We start from the raw sequence: 17,442 nt of genomic DNA, 5'->3' as shown, positions 1-17,442 counted from the left end.
ATGCTTCCCCCAGGGACATGAAACCTGCCAGCGCGGCTGGCGGTGCGTGACAGCTCCCTGCGGACGGAGCCACCAGCACGTACCAGTGGCACATCAACAGCGCCTGTGACTCAGAGATAAGACAACGTGACGTTATTTCTCCTTCGGCTTAAAAACGCGTCACTCGCCTCCGTGGCCCCCTCCTCGGCGCTGCACCAGCCTCACACACGGGGTCAGCACTAAAGCGTCACCATGTAACGGGGTCTCAGTCCAGCCCTGGGAGAGCTAGGCCTGGAGGGCTGGGCCGCTTAGGGGCAGGGGTAAATAAGGATTTCGGGGCAGCCTTTGCTCTTTCTTCCCTTCCCTGGAGGGCCGCACAGGTGCCTGTCCAGCTTGCCCAAAGTGGGGACCAGCCTGCTTCCCAGAGCTGCCCGGATAATCAGGGGCAGCAGCGATGCAGCCCCTCAGGCGCGTGCGGAGCTTGGCGGTGGAGCTGGAGGACGGGCGAGCGTGGGGTGCCTACGGCAGCGGGGAGCTGCTGCACGGCCGCGTGCGGCTGGAGCTGCGCGGTGCGCTGCGGCTACGGGCGCTGGAGGTGTGCGCTCGCGGGCGCGCTTTCGTGCACTGGCTGGAGAGCCACAGCGTGGGGCTCAACACCGTCTACCACGATTACACAGCCTTCCAGACCTTCCTGTACCGCCGCTGCCAGCTCATCCCCGGTAAGGCTGGGGCTCAGGGGTGGCTGTGTGCTACAGGGTGTTGGGTTGATACCTCCATGGGATGCAGGCACCCCTTCTGGGCAGGTCTCCACCCTTCTTGTGAAGGTTGGTGCCACCTGCAAGCAGCAGCATCCCTCTCGGCCTCTGCCAAGGGTTTCTTTGCTGCTGGTCTCTGGGAGGTCGCCTGCAAACTCGGGGCTGGTGAGCACGAAAGGGTTGTGGCTTTTGTTCTGTTTGCACAGGGAAGTGCAAATAGAAGTGTCTGTTCACAAGCGTGGAAAGAGCACTTAGTAGTTCAGTAAATATTTGTTTCCAGTTTTCTGATGCTGGAACCACATGCCCAGCTGGCATGTTGCTTGGATCTACTGCATGAGGACAAGCCACTTGAATTATTTGCCTAGTTGGGATGAAATGATCCAGAGCCAAGGGATACGGGACATCGCAGCTGTCCATCCGCTCGTTAACTCTGCCTTATGAAAGTGCTTGTCTTTTATCCTCCCCCACAATGATATTGTTACAGCCGTGGCTCTGTGCCCTCCTCCCCTTTCCGATGCCATTTTATTGCCTGTCCTGCTTGGTGTATTAGGGTGCCTAATACTACGTACTGAGGCCATGTGGTTGTGCTGGCGGCCAAGGGCCCAGCTGGCAAACGCAGAGCTTGCAGGAGTGATGGCAGCTGCTGCTCTGGAGGTGTTTTTGTCCCTAGACTGCACTGTAGGGCCATATTCTCTTTTTCTGGACGACTGTACCTTGCCACCTGCTCCAAACACCTGCATTACTCCAGAGTTTCTGTCTTTTTGGCAGCGGCTCGTCTGTGCTGTGCCTAAGGATGGCCCCTTGGCAGCTGCAAGTGTGTTAAGCGGCCTGATGACACTTAAGGATGTGGGAGAAGCCCGCTCCCTGAACTCCAGTGGAGAAGATCCTGAGTGGTCATCACACTGTTTGGATGGTGGCTGCATTAGCTGTAAGGGTATAGGGTGAGTTTTATTCCCCATTATCCCTGCAGTGAATGTCTGTAGAGAAGCCACGAGCTGCCGCGAGCACGTCTGCATTCTGCTGCTAGGACTGTGTATTATACAAGCCCCCGGAGCCGGCTGGAGGAGGGCGCTTAGCCAAGGGCTGGAGGAATTACAGGAGCTGCTTGGCCTTGCCAGCACCCTGCAGTCCTGTAGCTCAGAGCTAATGGCTTCTGGCCCTCGCCTACTGCGTGGGGAGAGTTTAAGTGGGCTCCGTGGGGAGCAGGGAGCCTCGCCAGAACTTGCGGGCTGTGATTTTATCGTCTGTGTCCACACAGTGATTCCTTCTCTCCTTTGTGAGAGGGTCACGGGCCTGTGATCACAGGAGTGCTTTAAGGAGGCTTTTTGGCTGCTCTGCGGCCAAAATCCCTTCCCGTGGATCCCGCTGGGTTCCTGCTCTGTTCCCGGTCACCGGTGGCAGCGTGAGGACGTTCCTGAGGTTGGCTAGCGAGAGGCTGGTGAAAACGTGCCATCATCTGCAGGCCCAGTGACTGCTCCCTTGTTGCTTCTCGATGAGATCAACTGTGTCTGCGTGGTGTTTAAAAAATGCAGGTTTTGTCATGGTAACAAGGCAGTGCAGAGGAGGGAAGCCAGGCGGAGATAAGCGCCCTCCGCTCTGCTCTCCACTCAGCTGTGACTTTATCTGCAGTTTCCTAGCAGGGTGGTGAGGGCTGGCACGGGGGTGCTGTGCTTCGAGACGTGAGCAAGGATGGAAGGAGGATGTGCGGACTGCGTTTCAGGGCCATTGAATGTATATTGTGTAAACAGGGGACAGGAAGAGAGGAGAAGATAGGGGTTTAATGGGCAAAGCCAAGGCCCCGGCTGCTTCTTCGTGAGGTGATGTGAGAGGGGCCTGGGAAACACCGGTGCTTTCTGTGCACTGATCCTGTCCGCCCGAGGGTCCCGCAGCACTGCCCAGGGGTGCAGGCTCCTGCCCCAGCGTGAGGCCAGCCTCTAGGAGCCCCGTTATTTAGGGAGACCTCAGGAGAGGTAAGGCACATGGGCTAAGCGCACGCCAGGCTCCCGTTCCGCAGCGGGGCAGCCACCTTGGTCTTGGCACGCACACAACGCTCGTGAATCCAGCAGGGACGGGGCTTGTTCCTCACGCTGGGAGCGTGCCGCTTGTGCAAGGTCCTGCGCATCGGCTCAGGTAGAGCTGCTGCCTCGTCCTGCCTGCTGCACCCCGGCTGCTTGGCAGAGCCTTGCACGGCTCCAGGGCCATTGGGTCCCCAGGGCGAGCAGGGGAAGGAGAAGCTCCTTGGGAGCTGCTGTCAGCTCCTGCTGGGGCTGGTTTCAGCCTGGCCAGACTCTAGGTGGGGCTGATGAGTTGGAGATGGCTCCTGCGTGGAGCCCGGCCGGCTTTTAGCCGGCTGTGGGCACGGAAAGCCCTGGGAGCTGGTGGTGGCCCTGGGCCCTGCAGCCGGAGGTCCTTGGGGAGAGGAGAGACCCCACCACCACCACCCCAACCCCCGGTGCCGTGGGTCCCGGGCAGGTCGGAGCGGGGCTTCGCAGCCTCGCGTGCGGCGGAGGCGAGCGGCGGTAGATGCGGCACGGGAGGGAGGTTTGCAGAGATTCGCATCCCGTGGGCGACGGCTGAGTCACGGGCTGGGGGCTGCGCGCTGACGGGCTGCAGCGGGGATGTGCAAAGCACAGGACGGAGCTGTCTCAGCCCCACCGCAGCTCCAAGACCCCCCCCCCGGGGCCCACACGACCTCCAGTGCCACCATGCATCGAGGCGGGGACACCGGGCGCCTTCCCAGGGCTGCCGTCACCGCTTAACTCCTGCCGTGACGTGCCTTCCTTCCTTCTTTCCCGTTGCTGTCGGGCTCCCCTTGCAGTGTTTGCTATGATTCATATTTGCTCGTGACAGCAAACGGTCACGTACGTAAAACAAAATGCGGTCCCCTGCCCTCGCGGGGGGGGCAGACAATTCCAGTCTGCCTTTGGAGGCAGCTAAAGCGTTGCGAGGCTCCAGCCCAGCTCATTTTCAGGGGCTGAGATCAACCCAGTTCAGCACAGCAGGACTTGCCCAACACGGCTGGGAGCAACTCTAAAATCCTCCAGGCTTTTGCAGCCAAATGCTGAGTAACATTTTAATGCCTGCCTGTTTTGTCTTATCCCCAGCCCGTGCCCGGGGTGGAGAGCTCTGCTGCTTCGCAAATGTGACAATCATGTTTAAAGTGGAAGCTTCTAAGGCTGCATTAACCCTTTTGGAGGGGGCATGGGCCACTTTCTGCCTCACTCCCCCCTTTTACAACATCTCTGCGTGCTGCTAATGGTGGTGCCCGTGCTAAGAACCAACAGCTTCATGCTTTTACCCCCACCGAGCACCAGCAGCAGCAGATGCTGATGACGGAGCGAGACCCCTGCGCTGCCCACGCAGGTATAATTTGTCGCTGGGTTTTGGAGCAGCACCACACAAACCCCAGCACGAGCTGGTAGAGAACCAGCGCTTCCCTGGTTAAAAGGCGCGGGGAAGATGCATTGCTCACTGTGTAATTGCACAAGCTGAATGGGAGCCAGTACTTCATTTCTTAGAAATAAGCAAAGCGATGTCCCAGACCAGCTTTCCCTTCATCGCCAGTTGGCCCGGCCCTGCCGTGCGAGGAGCCGAGATCCAGTTGCAGCCTGTTCTGACCCCTGGGAACGGCTCTTGGGAAAGACGTGCGTGTATCTGTGTGCGGCGCGGCGCTCGGCTCCCGCCTGCGGGAACGGGACGGAAAGGCGCTGCCGCTCCGAGGAGTGCTTATCGAGCGGGGTGAGAAATCCCCCGTCACAGCCGCTGGCTGCGAGCCTGAGAACGCAGAGTCTGGGGTGTGCGGGGTCAGGGACATGGCCGTGGTGGGAGCCAGAAGCCTTCCTCACGCGGGGACAGCAGCACCGCAGCGGAGAGGGGCTGATGTACGGGGGGCAAACGCCGCTCTTACACACGTGTCTTCTGCGTGGTCCCTGCGGGGCTGGCGGCTCAGCCCCCGGCCCCGTCCTCACCGCATCCTGCCCCGTCCCTGCTTCATCCTGCACTATCCCTTCCTCATCCTGCCCCATCCTGCCCCATCCCCAACCCATCCTGCTCCATCCCTGCTTCATCCTGCTCTATCCTTTCCTCATCCTGCCCTATCCTGAACCCATCCTGCCCCATCTTGCCCCATCCCTGCTTCATCCTGCCCTGTCCCTGCCCCATCCCTGCCTCATCCCTAACCCATCCTGCCCCCTCCCCAACCCATCCCAGCCCCGTCTTTGCTTCATCCTGCCCTATCCCTTCCCCATCCTGCCCCATCCCCAACCCATCCTGCCCCATCCCGCCCCATCCCACCCCACCCTACCCTATCCCTGCTTCATCCCGCCCCATCCCTACCCCATCCCTGCTTCATCCTGCTCTCTCTCTTCCTCATCCTGCCCCATCCCACCCCATTCTGCCCTATCCCCAACCCATCCTGCCCCATCCCCACCCCATCCCACCCCATCCCGCCCTATCCTGCCCCATCCCTGCTTCATCCTGCCCCATCCCCACCCCATCCTGCCCCATCCCACCCCATCCCCGCCACCAGCCGAAGCCCCGCCACCCCTCGGCCACCTCAGCACCGCAACCTCCGAGGTGCCGAGCCCTGGGGAGCCCCATCCTGCCGGGGGGGGGGGGGCCGCCCCCCGCCGCCTCCTCCTTGTTTTGCAGCACCCTCCGGGGCCGCCCCGTCCCGCCCCGTCGGGGCCGCCCCCGGGCGCGCCGGGCACTTAAAAAGCGGGGCCGGGGCGGCGGGGCCGGGAGCCGGAGCCGCCATCTCGCCATGCTTTTCGACCGCCTCAAACGCTTCGCGATCGTGCTGGAGGGTGCGGAGCGGGGGGCTCCGGCCGCTTTCAGCCCCGGGCAGGCGGTGGCCGGCCGGGTGCTGCTGGAGCTGGCGGCGGCGGCGAGGCTCGGGGCGCTCCGGCTGCGGGCGGTCGGTGCCGCCCGCGTCCACTGGACCGAGTCCCGCAGCGCCGGCTCCAGCACCGCCTACACGCAGAGTTACAGCGACCAGGTGGAGTTCCTCAGCCACCGAGACACGCTGCTGGCCCCGCCAGGTACCGCGGGGAGCCGGGGGGCGAGCTGCGAGGGGGGCAGTTGGGGCTGGGGGCTCCAGGGTTAGGGTTAGGGCTGCGGTTAGGGTTGGGATTATGGTTAGGGTTGCAGCCCGGCTCTTGGGGAGCTGGGGGCACCCTGCTCGGTGTCCCCACCCTCCTCTAATCCCATCCCTTCTGGAGAAGCAACCTTGGGGAGCTGCAGGCTCTGCAGCCCCAGGGGTCCCAGCCAGCCCCACCGAGCACGGTGGGTGCAGCCCTGCAGGGCACAGGGTGCTCGGTCACCCTCCTTAGCTCCAAGTGACCAAGCTGCGGTGCTGGGCAGCCACAGGGTGAAGCAGAGCCCACCCGGGCAGCCCCCGGCTCCCCAAGGCACTGCACGCACAGGGGCGTGCGGAGAGCAGAGCCCGGTGCCCGTGGGACGTGCCTGGCCGCGGGTCACAGCTGTGTTGTTGTTGCTGCTGCTGCTGCAGTTTAACCCCGGCAGAAATAGTCCAGCACTGTCGTGCTGCTCCTTCCCTGCCTGTACTGCTCCGCCACCAATTTGCTCAGGGAGGAAGTCCTGCAGATGTGAGATAATCGTCTTCAATCTGTTTTGCCCACAGACAATGGTGAAGTCACCGTCCTGCAGGCAGGAAGGCACGAGTTCCCCTTCACTTTCCAGCTCCCGGAGTAAGTTCGTGTTTTTTGTTGCCTCAATGTAAAGGGGAAGAGGAGCTGCTCGGTGCATGACACAGGTCCTGGGGAGGGTGGACAGGGCACCTTGGAGCCAAACCTTTCAGCAGAGCCCTCCTGAATTGCTCACTGCTTGTACACTACACAGGACCCTGGCTACCTCCTTCGAGGGAAAGCACGGCAGCGTGCGCTACTGGGTGAAAGCCAAACTGCACAGACCCTGGTCGACGGTGAAGAAGGTGAAGAAGGAGTTCACCGTGATCGAACCCATCGACATCAACACGCCTGCGCTTCTGGTGAGCTCCCCCTGCTCCGCCTGGGGGCTGCAGCATCTAAAATGTGGCCAGTGCCTAAAGTGAGCTTGTCAAACATGTCACGGGCCTGATGTCCAGAGGGAATGTTTGTCCCCCGTGACTTGTGCCCTCCAGCACTACCTGGGCTGGGCCCCGAGGAGCACGGAGGTCATCTGTGCCTCTTGTTTTTTGGGAACTTAAATGCATTGCGAAAGCATCTTGCATAAGATTCCTAGGAACTTGTTGATGCTCCCCAGCAGGTTGTCAGCGCCAGGGAGGTGTTCGCTTTGTCTTTCATCGTTTCTTTCTAAATAGCTTAAATATGTCCCTTTTTTCCAGGCTCCGCAGGCAGGTGCTAAGGAGAAACTTGCTCGTGCCTGGTACTGCAATCGTGGCCAGGTTTCTGTGACTGCCAAGATAGACCGAAAAGGCTACACCCCAGGTGAGCACCCCACCTTGACCTGGTGCCCTTGAACTTCTGCAGGCCCTGGGGTAAACCTTGGTGGGAGAGGACTTGGGGTCACCGCGAGCTGGGCTCTCGCCTGCTGGCACAAAATCAGAGACCATTAGGGTGCGCACCTGATGCGAGCGGCCTCCTCGGGACGCGCTCCTTCTAGACGAAGCCTTGTGCCAGACAGCAGGACGAGCCCTTGGTGATCCTGTGCAGGAATTCCTCGGGCAGGACTGGGCTCCGTCTCCCCTCCTCCAACACGCACGTCTCTTTTGGCAGGTGAGGTCATCCCTATCTTTGCTGAGATCGACAACTGCACGAGCCGGGCGGTGGTGCCCAAGGCGGCCATCATCCAGACTCAGACCTTCATTGCTCGGGGCGCCAAGAAGCAGAAGAAGTCGGTGGTGACCAGCATTGTTGGTGACTCCATCGCAGCAGGGAAGCGGGAAGTGTGGCATGGGCGGGCGCTGAAGATCCCACCGGTGGGGCCGTCCATCCTCCAGTGCCGCATCATCCAAGTGGAATATTCCCTGAAGGTGAGGGACCTGGTGGGGACCAGTGTAGAAGGTTCAGCTCTTGGTTGTGCTCCCCGTCTCACCAGAGCCATGCTCATCGTGCCCACTTTGGGCTGCTGCAGAGCATTTTGGGGCTGGTGATTTGTGTGAGGTCTCGGGTTCCTCCCGTGCACCTCCCCACGGCATGCAGGGGATGAGGGCTTGTTCTGGAGATCTCCCTTTGCATCCCACCACAAGAATTCCCTTCTGGCCAGCTTGAGCTGGCGCTCTGGGGAAGAAAGATCCGCCCCTCTGGATTGGGAAAACACCAACAGCTAAGTTTCCCTCTTGTCTCCTGTCTCTGCAGGTTTGTGTGGATATTCCTGGGACGTCCAAGCTGCTCCTCGAACTGCCGCTTGTCATCGGAACAATCCCGCTGCATCCATTCGGGAGCCGCACGTCCAGCGTCAGCAGCCAGTACAGCATCAACCTGGACTGGCTGAGCACCATCCCGGAGCAGCCGGAGGGTGAGCGTCTCCCTGGGATCTGCCTGGGTGCTGCAAACCTCTGCCTGGGATAGAGAGGGGCAGAGCAAGTTCTCAGCCTTGCCCCTTGCTCCAGGACTAGCTTTTGCATTTTTTACTTAATTTTTCAATTGTGGGTTCCCTCTGAACTGGTGCCATTTACCAAGAACTGGGAGGGTTTGGGAAATAGTGAATCTGAAGCCGTTTTACCTGCATGTTCTAGTCCCTGATGCCTTTTTTCTTTTTTTCCTCTCTTCAGCTCCCCCTGAATACTCGTCAGTCGTGTCCAGCCCAGAGGCTGAGCAGAGCCTGGCTCCGCCGTGCCGCAGCGAACTCGGCGGTGTCCTGGAAGGGCCCTTCTTCGCCTACATCCAGGAGTTTCGCTTCCGACCACCTCCGCTGTATTCGGAGGTAACAAATCCCCCAGCTCTGCGGACCTGGGCTTGGGGGCTGGAGGGAGATGGGAGGGATGTGACTGCTGCCAGGGTTCTTGACTCTAAATTCGGCTTTGCAGATTGATCCAAACCCACCGTCAGACAATATCCGTCCACGCTGCATGACCTGCTGAGAGAAGTGCCTCGGATGTGGCTGACAGCGTGACAACCCATCGGGTTGAAAGCTTGCACCCTCGCAGCCCTTCGGTCTGGGAACGGCGCCCGAGCGGTGGCTGAGCGACCAGAGCTGCAGCGCTGAGACCCCGTCTGTGATCGCTGCCCTCCGTGCTCCTGCCGTGACTGTCCCACGGGCTGACACCGAGCTGCAGGGCTGGCTGGTGGTGTGGACTCGTGTGTGGTAGGAGAGCACGTGAGACCCTGCGGTGTGAGCAGTTAGGCGGGATGTGGAGGGTTAATCACCACCCCAGCATTTTGGGGTTCGGACGGGACATTTGGCACGAGCCAAGGTTGCTCTCACCTTGTCTGCTGTGGCTGTGCTCTGGCAACTCCTGTCACAGAAAGCAGGAGCTTGGAGGTATTTTTCAGGATTACTAGAGAATATTTTATAATCTTGTGCTGAGTTCTTCCCGTGGTGGTGCGGGTGCAGCCCTTCTCCTGCAGTAGCTCACCAGGACTGCAGCATCCTAAGAAAGTAACAGGCCTTTTTCTGGCCAGATGAAGCAGAGCCTTTGTCCGCTGCTGAGAAATGTTGCCACAAGCCTGGTGATGCCTGCAGGGGGAATGGTTTGAGCTGCCTTAACAGCCTGGCCAAAAATGTAGAGACTTCCATGGATTATTGTCAGGGCAGAGGACTGGGGGGATGAATTTGTTTCCAAAGCAGCAGAGATGTGCGGTGGCATTTTGGTGCCATTTACCAAGAATGTGAAAGCCGGTTCCTGCGTGCTGGCCTCAAACGTGCACCATGTGCTGCTACCTCCCCCCCAGGCTGGGGCTGAAAACCAGCCCCTCGCCTGTGGTGCCACCACGGGGGGTGCTCTTGCTGGGCTCCGTGGTGGCCAAGGAAACCAGAAAGAAGTCTGCTCCGAGGCTGGCAGCAGCCACAAAAGCTGATGGGAGATGTGGAGCTGAACTGAGCCCTCCAGGGCCAGGAGACCTGCTCAGGAGGGGCCTGATCCTGTGCCCGCAGAGGGGCCGGCAGCCCCGGCACGGTGAGGAAGGCGCAGCAGCAGTTTGTGCTCCCAGGGTGAGTGCTGCTGGTGGGGGAGCCGACGAGCCGGGTGCTGCAGTGTGCCTGCTGGGGCTGACCCCACACCCTCTGGCATAACCTGGGCAGAGTTTGGGGGCTGGGGACCTTTGCATTCCCTCTCTGAGACAATCCTGACGAGCGCCCATGGGGCCGCTCGCTTCCCATGCAGAACTAAAGCCGGGCGTGTGTCATCCTCTGTGCTGGGACCGTGCTCGGCTCACTGGGGATTGCTCAGAGGACTTTTTGTATCTGTGAACACTTTTATAATGACCACTCTTGTCTCTGATATTGTTCTTTTTGTACAACTTTAGTTGGGGGATTTTTGTTTGAAATAAATTCTTTACACCCAGCTGTTGCTTGGCTCTTACATGGTGGATGTTTTTCTGTTGTGCTGTTCCTGCTGGACCCACTCTGCCGGTGCTTCCCTGGCTCCCGTGGCAGCTGGGGGATGTTGCAGTCAAGTGGGAGTGCTCTGACCCTCACTGCATCGCCCTGCGGGTGCCCAGATCCACCCCACTACCGGTATTAACTGGACTACCGGTATTAACTGGGTCAGGCGGTCAGCGCTGCCCTCCGGCACCGGTTAGGGGCTCGCAGCCTGTCCCAGCCCCAGGGCTGGTGCTGAAACGCTCCCCAGCTCTTGTGGTCGGTGTTGGTGCAGCACAGCCCGAGGCCAGGCAGCAAAGCCAGGTCCTGGCGGTCTGCTGAGACCCGGGGGGAGAAGGGTGAAGTGTCACGGAGCCATGCTCTGCTCCGTGCCTCCACGCAGCCTCGTCCCTCTTCCACCACCGCCTTAGTGCCGCGAGTGTCCTGTTGTGTTCTTGTGTTTGCTGCTATTTCTCTTGCGGGGGCCGTGTTTGTCCTCCATCCCGTGGGGCCCGCTCGGCTCCAGCTGGGATGTGCCAGCTCCCACAAGGGCTGCGAGCGGCTCCTTCACCTGCTCCCTTTGCACCAAGCTCATTTTTTTGTGTTTGTCCTGGCATTTCTGTGCTCCACATCTCTGCTGAGCACAGCAGATTTACAGCATGCAAAACAGGGCTCGGGTCAGTTATGTCTTCCACCAGCTGTGCGGTTTAAAAATATTGCCACCAGACTGCAATTTTCCCCTTTTTTGTTGTTGCTTTGTTTTTTTGTTTTTCTGAGCTGATCCCTGCGGCAGCCGTGCTGGAGCACGTGCTCCCGCAGCGGGCTGGGGCGATAACGCGTCCACGTGGGGACCTCGCGCCCGCACAAGCACTGTTCGCCTGCAAGAGAGCTGTGCTCACGCAACCTTTATTCGGATCTGATTTTATTTGGCATCCCCGGCTGCTCTGAGTAATCTTCCTCGGAAGAGGATTAAGCCGCCTCGCAGTGAATGTGTTCGCATCCCCCTTCGCGGAGACGCGCGCCCCGATTCGGCGCAGAGGCGGCCGATGCTGCGCGTCCCCGCGGTTGAGCCGTGCCGGGGCACGTTGGTGGGATCAAAGCGGGCACAAACCACAGCGCTGCACCCTCCTGAACACAGAGAAGCCTCTGAAGGGAAAACCCTGTGATCTGCCCACCCGGGGCCGGCACGCAGCCACGCTCTGCCATGCCACGGCACGGCACAAGGGAGCCATTCTACACCAGCAAACGCCTCCCTGCTGGCAGCGGGGATGAGCACTCCCTGGGGCAGAACCCCAGAGCTGCTGACCAGACCCCGATTATCTGCCCTGGCTGCACAAGGGGATTTTTATTCCCATGGAGGGGGAAGGAAGGGCTGCCGAGAACCGCGGTCGCATCCTGCCTGCTGCGCCCTTATGGGAAGGCTGCGGGGGCAGCCGTGGGGATGTGTCGGGCTGGGAAACCCAATGCTGGTGGGCACCGCTCCCAGCCCCCACGTGGGAGGGATCTTTCCAGCACTAATTCTTGCAAATGCCTCCAGGGTTTCTTGTAAAGCCATGGCATGGCTGGACAGTAACACAGCCAAGGGGGGGCCGGGCCGCTTGGGGCTGCTGCCAGCAAAGCGCCGCGCTCTCCAGTCCCCGAGGGGCTAAAAATACCCTGTCGGGATATGTGGCGCTGGGGCAAGGCACGGACCCCTGGGCAGGGCTTTCACAACCCTCGCCCCTGCTGCTGCTGCTCTCCAGCCCTGCTCTGTTTGTCTTCCCCGGCTCCAAAGTCCATCTCAAGCAGCCCGGGGCCTCTCCGGTTGGGTTTGTCAGGGCCAAGGGGGCTGCAGAGCAGGGGCAGCCCCGGTGCCGGTCGCAGCAGAGGCCAGGGCAGCAGGCGCGTTATGCAATTACAGTGCCGGGAGTATTTATAGTTCTTGGCCCCGAGCGTTGGAAAATGCTTCGCCGACCACCCGGCGAAACCCAGTCCTTGCGAGGTGCAGCAGGACGCCGGTCCCGCTGTGCTGCTGGTGTCTGTTTTACCTTTTTTCCCCTCAGCCCCAAACGTTTGCAGGACCCCTCGGCCCTGGGCGGCATGGTGTTGGACAAGAGGGGAGCAGGATCCATGCGTGGCCATGGGCGCACTCCTTTCTGACTGCACAGCAAAGGATGCTGCAGCCGGGCCACCCATGGGTGCTGGGGAGGGCTTGGGTGCTGCAGCTCCCAGCCCTGCAGGGTGCTGGGACCCCCCGGCACAGCTCATGGCCTTGGAGAGCACAGGACTCCCCCCGGTGCAGATGCAGGGCAGTTAGCCCATCAATGAACCCTGGAGGCAGCAGCACAGCGCAGCTCGTCCCGCTGCAGCCCCTCTCTGCAGCGCACCGGGGTGCTGCTCCTTCCCCCCAGCTTCCCCCATCCCCACGGCCAGACCCCCCCCCCCAAAATGAGTGGCCCATCCCGGGGGTCCAGCTGGAGGATGCTCAGCCACAGCCTCGCCTGGAGGCTGTTGTCCTCCGGCAGAGGGTCAGCACGGGGGGGGTCGGCACGGCCGTGCTGCAGGGAGGTGACACGCGAAGCTCGCGGCCGGCCCCGGCGCTGGCAGGGACAGAATGTGCCGGCGCCGGCGCGGCCTTGCGAGGGCTGGGGATTAGCTGCGCGGCTGCTGCCTCCCGGCTCGGGCACGCATCCAGCTCCGGGAAAACAAGCGCTGCCTTCGCCGCCTCCCAGCTGCAGCCCGGCCCTGCGCCGGGGGCTGCGTCCCGCGGGGGCCGCCTGCTCGTCGGGTGATGGCGGCGATGATAAAGGCAGCCTGAATTTTGCTCCGACGGGGATGAACCACTCCGTCCCCCTGCCTGGGATGGGGTTGTCACCCCGCTGCCCACGTTCAGCATCCTTGCAGTTGGGATAATGCTGGGCTCGCACTGCTCGCACCCCGGGGAGCAGGGAGTCGGCACCGATGGGTGCTCAGGAGCTTGGGGACCTGCTTGTCCCCAAGCTATGGGACTCACACTGTGCTGGCACATTGGGAACGTGCTCGGTCCCAAGCAGCACCAGACCTTGCTTTGGTTTTGCTCCAATCTAACACTGCAAACAGCGCAACCCTACACCGCAGGGATTCCCTTCATGCGGAGGAGGCACGGGGACCCCAGGAGGCATCTGTGCCCCCCAGCGTGCCTGCGCTCACCCCACGCACAGCCGGGGCGGGAGCGCGGCCGCCCTACGCCCGCTGAGTCAGCCCGCGTGCTGCAGGAGCCGCTCCCGCCCACGGAAACTGCAGGCAAAGTCCCGCTCGTCCCTGCCCTGCGCTGGGGCTTTCCCTGCCGGTTTGACAGGAATCTCAGCTCCTTCCTGGAGCAGCCGCTGGGATGGCACAGGACCCCGGCTGCGCCCCGGCACGGCGGCTCCGTTCCCTCAGAAAGCAATTCTTAAAGCCAGCACCATCCGTGCCCCCCTGCTGCCTTCAGGGGCCTTTTGAGGGCTCGCTCCCCAGGGGCAGGGGAAAGCTTTGGAGAAATCAAGGGCTGGTTTCCTGCCTAAAAACAAGATCCAGAGCAGCCCTATGGATGTGTTGCATGTGCTGCGTGTCCCATCCCTGGCCACCGTTCTGTGAGCATTGGGCACGTGCGGCCATCGCGGGGCTCACCGGCATGGACACCCCGGCAGCCCTGGGCACGCGGTGGCTGCCGGGGCTGGGTTTGCCACGTTGTTCACTCGGTGGAAAACAACCCCGCCGCCGACCCCCTCGCTTGACGTCCTCACCAGCCCCTTGATTGTTTACTGCTCCCTTCCTCGGACAATGGAAAATTTTTATGACTTTTGACTTTTGTCCAATTGTTTTGGAGCGAGGAAGCGGCCGGGTGCTGCTCACAAACATGTCTATGGATAAACAGTGGGGCGCGAGGGGCCGCGGGATTGGAGCCAGGCAGCCGGGGTGCAGTGGGGGCAGAAGGGTGGCAGCAGGGACCCCCCCCCTTCTCTGACCCAGGTCCCCTCGTTCCCCACCCAACCCTGGTCCCCACACGGCATCCCCAAGCCCTTTGTGCAGGACGAACGCGGGGACAAATATTTTGGCTTTTCCCGGCAAACACCCAACTTCAGAAAAACAACAACAACAACAAAACCCCCCGGAGTCATCTGACAGTGGCACGTGGCGTGTTGGCACACAAACAGGGCGCACGCGGGGATGGCGCTGGCCCGGCTGGGGATGGATGCGGGGCCGTGCCTTGTGTGTGCCCATGCCAGGGATGTGGCACGCGGGGACTTTGCTCCTGGCGCTGTGTTTGCTGGCACTCCCAGGTGCTGCTTTGCAACTCGTGCGGAAAGCCCCAGCCAGTGCGCGGTGCCCAACCCCGTTGCTGTCCCCTTTCGTGTCTCCCCGCAGCTAAAACCTCACTTGCATGGCGTTTGCATTTTTTTTTTAGCTCTTTCCAATAAAAATCAAAGGACAACCGGGGCTGAGGGATGTGCTGGATCCAACACCATGCGGGTGCTGGTGGGGAAGTGGCCGTCCTTGGGGCGAGGACCCTGGGGCTGTCACCGCACTGATCCCTGTCCCCTGGCACCTCGGCCGTGGGGGCCGCGGCTCCCTCCCTTGTTTTGCTGCCCTTCGCTCCGCGGGAGACTGGCGCTTCCCAAGCAAACAAAACCACCCCGGGTGCCTGTGCCACTCCAGAGCTTGGACTTTAGAGTCTGGCTTGGGAGGGGGGATGGATCCCCGGGGTGGGGGCAGACCTCACATCCCATCCCCACTGCTGCCAGGGGAGGCCCTGGCACTGCCCATGCCCCGTGTGCCATTTCTGTCCCCAGCCCCACGTGCCCTGCAGGGGCTGGAGTGGGAAGGAAGCCTTGCACCAGCTGGGAACAGCTCGCACATTTTCCATTTCACTGGGGGGGGGGTGTGGCAGAAATAATCTGCCTCTTGTGCTGGCGCAGCCCCAGCAGGGACCCGAGGGTGCAGCGGGTCGGTGTCCCTGCACCAGCACCTGCAAAAGCCATCGTGGCTCCGACAGGTCCTGGAGCAGTGCTATGAGATTCGGCCCATCCCAAAACACCAAGGAGAGCAAATCCCATGTGCTAGGGGTGAATGCAGAGTCCTAATGCAGGGAATCTTATGGCAATGGGGAGAAGTGGTGGGGTTGAACCCAATGGCACCATGCTGGGGGCAGAGCAGCCCCATGGACTAAGCCCAATTCAGAGCTTGCCCACCTGCAGCCTGCGATTAAACCCCGGGGAGCCCTTGGGTGCTGCACCCTGCCCTGCACTCACCCAGCTCGTTAGCGAGCCTGAACCCAATTGCTTTTAAATGCAAGGGTTTACAAGGTGCTGAGGGAAAGGATTTTCCTGATAAGCAGCTGTGTAAATGTGGCCATCCTGGTGCAGCGATGGAGGCAGCGATAGCCCCTGGGGGAGGCCGGGCTGCCTGGGGGGGGTCCTGGCTGGCTGGAGGTGGCTGGGGCCGGTGGGGATGGCAGCAGCAGGGCCCTGGCTGGTTTGCTCTGCTTTCCCGTGTGGAAAAACAGGGAGAGTTAAAGTGCTCGCAGATTGCTGCTGAGCACCCTGAGAGCAAACCCAGCGGGGGAATCGGGGGAATCGTTTGCGGTCCTTCTGCGCTCGGTGCTGGTTTAGTGCCCGGTGGAGCCGGGCGGGTTGTTTGCTCCAGGCTCAGCCCTTTCCCCGTGCACCTGGGCAAGGGTTTGCTGCAAAACATGGGATTGTTTTCAGGAACCTCCGGGTCCTGCAGAGCCGGCTATCCTTAGCTCGACCCCGTCTGCCAGCGTGAGCAAAATATGTTTATGCTGCAAACCTCTGGAAGCCACCCCTGCCAAATCAACAGGGGAATGTGTGCACCGATAAGGGCGCCGTGTCCTTTCCTTCCAGCTAATCTGATAGCCCGGCTGGGAAACGCATGTGGAGCAGGCATGGGCCTGGGGTTGTGGCTCTGCGGTCCCAGGTGTCCTTAAGAAAAGGAAGAAAATCCCTGTAATGCTGGGGAGATCTGTGCTGTGCTGCCTAGCTCCCGACGCCCTTGTTTTATGATTGCTTGTATTGTTATTGTAAGGTTTCAGGTCAAAAATATCTGTGGCTTTTCTGCTAGGCTGCTGCCAAAGCCTGGAAACCTTCAGCCGTGCCAGCGGCTGCGCTGCCCCTTGGCTGTGTGATCTTGAACCTAGCCACCCGAAAGCATTAAAACTGCAGAAAGAAAATGTTTCCTGCACCCGCCCAGGCGCTTCCCCCATGCCAGGAATCCGAGCTGTTTTCCCCCTGCGTCTCCCAGCTTGCACGCTGGGGCTCGCAGTGCCCGGCTCTGTTGTTTTGCAGCGCTCTGAGTGTGGCCCCGCAGGGGATGGGGCAGCTCCGAGCCCCTCTCGGTGGAAAGAAACCCTTCAACGTTTGGTTTTGCTGATGCTTCAAGTCATTTTCCATTCCCAGGCATTGTTTCTGGAAATAACGCTTGCCGGGGAGAAGCTGTTGCACAAAGAAACCTCAGCCTGACGTGAGAGGGAGAGAAAAAAAGCAGGCATCGCTCGGCTTGTTTGCGAAGGCAAACTGAAGTTGTTGTTGTTGTGACACTGGACGGTTGCGAAACAGCGGCACAGAAATACCCAGGACTTTAAAAACAAGCTGAGCCCGGCTGCTGCTGCTGCTGTGGTGGCCGTGTGTCCTGCTGTGGTGGCCGTCTGTCCAGCTGCAGTGTCCCCTTCCCCTGGGGACGCAGCGCGGGCAGGGCTGGAAGGCATGCACCAGCCTTGCTTGGGGATTTTTGGGGACCCCTCAAAGCTTTTCTTGGGGAGGAGAGGCGCCAACTGAGCTGTGTGTTTGGGGGGGATTTGCCCCTCCATCAGCCTCTGCAGAGCCATCGCGGGTGGGTTGTGATGCCGGGGGGGTCCCGGCTGCCTCCCCAGCTTCTGTGCGCAGCGCCTCGGCGAGGGGCGGCCCCCGATTTCTGCAGAAAGGGATAAAAGATGTACAGTGGGGATCGGTTTGTTTGCTTAGAGATTAAGTGAAAGCAGCTCCTGAATGGCCACCTAATCCCCCCGGGAGCGGGCTGCGTCGTGCAGGTGGCGGCAGCGGTGGCTTTTTGCCCGGCAAATAATCCTGCTCCGTGCTACGGCTTCCGTGCGGGTTCTTCTGGCACCGAGCTCTTCCTCCATCCGCTGGGGGCTTGGGGAGGGCGAAACAGCCCTGAGAAGGGGCTGCGAGGGGCCAGGCAGGGGTCTCGGAGCCATGTTTGTGATGAGAAGAGC

General features: G+C 61.0%; 1 protein-coding gene across 2 annotated transcripts; it reads left to right on the top strand.

Annotated features, from left to right (window-relative positions):
* The first annotated feature begins 176 nt into the window (after positions 1 to 176).
* ARRDC2 (arrestin domain containing 2) lies at positions 177 to 10,197 on the top strand. Of its 2 annotated transcripts, none has more exons than XM_050715631.1 (8): positions 177 to 698; positions 6,376 to 6,442; positions 6,594 to 6,741; positions 7,078 to 7,180; positions 7,469 to 7,725; positions 8,051 to 8,210; positions 8,467 to 8,618; positions 8,722 to 10,197. In XM_050715631.1, the coding sequence occupies exons 1-8, from the start codon at positions 434 to 436 to the stop codon at positions 8,773 to 8,775; spliced, it is 1,206 nt and encodes a 401-aa protein (XP_050571588.1). In that variant the 5' UTR covers positions 177 to 433; the 3' UTR covers positions 8,776 to 10,197. The 2 variants fall into 2 exon arrangements, with proteins under 2 accessions (XP_050571588.1, XP_035423621.1); XM_035567728.2 differs by lacking the exon at positions 177 to 698 and adding an exon at positions 5,438 to 5,773.
* The last annotated feature ends 7,245 nt before the right edge of the window (positions 10,198 to 17,442 follow it).

Source organism: Cygnus atratus, chromosome 26 (assembly GCF_013377495.2).
Source record: "Cygnus atratus isolate AKBS03 ecotype Queensland, Australia chromosome 26, CAtr_DNAZoo_HiC_assembly, whole genome shotgun sequence".
Taxonomy (NCBI): Eukaryota; Metazoa; Chordata; class Aves; order Anseriformes; family Anatidae; genus Cygnus; species Cygnus atratus.
The sequence above is the reverse complement of the archived record's forward strand: the minus strand, read 5'-3'. Positions and strand labels throughout refer to the sequence as shown.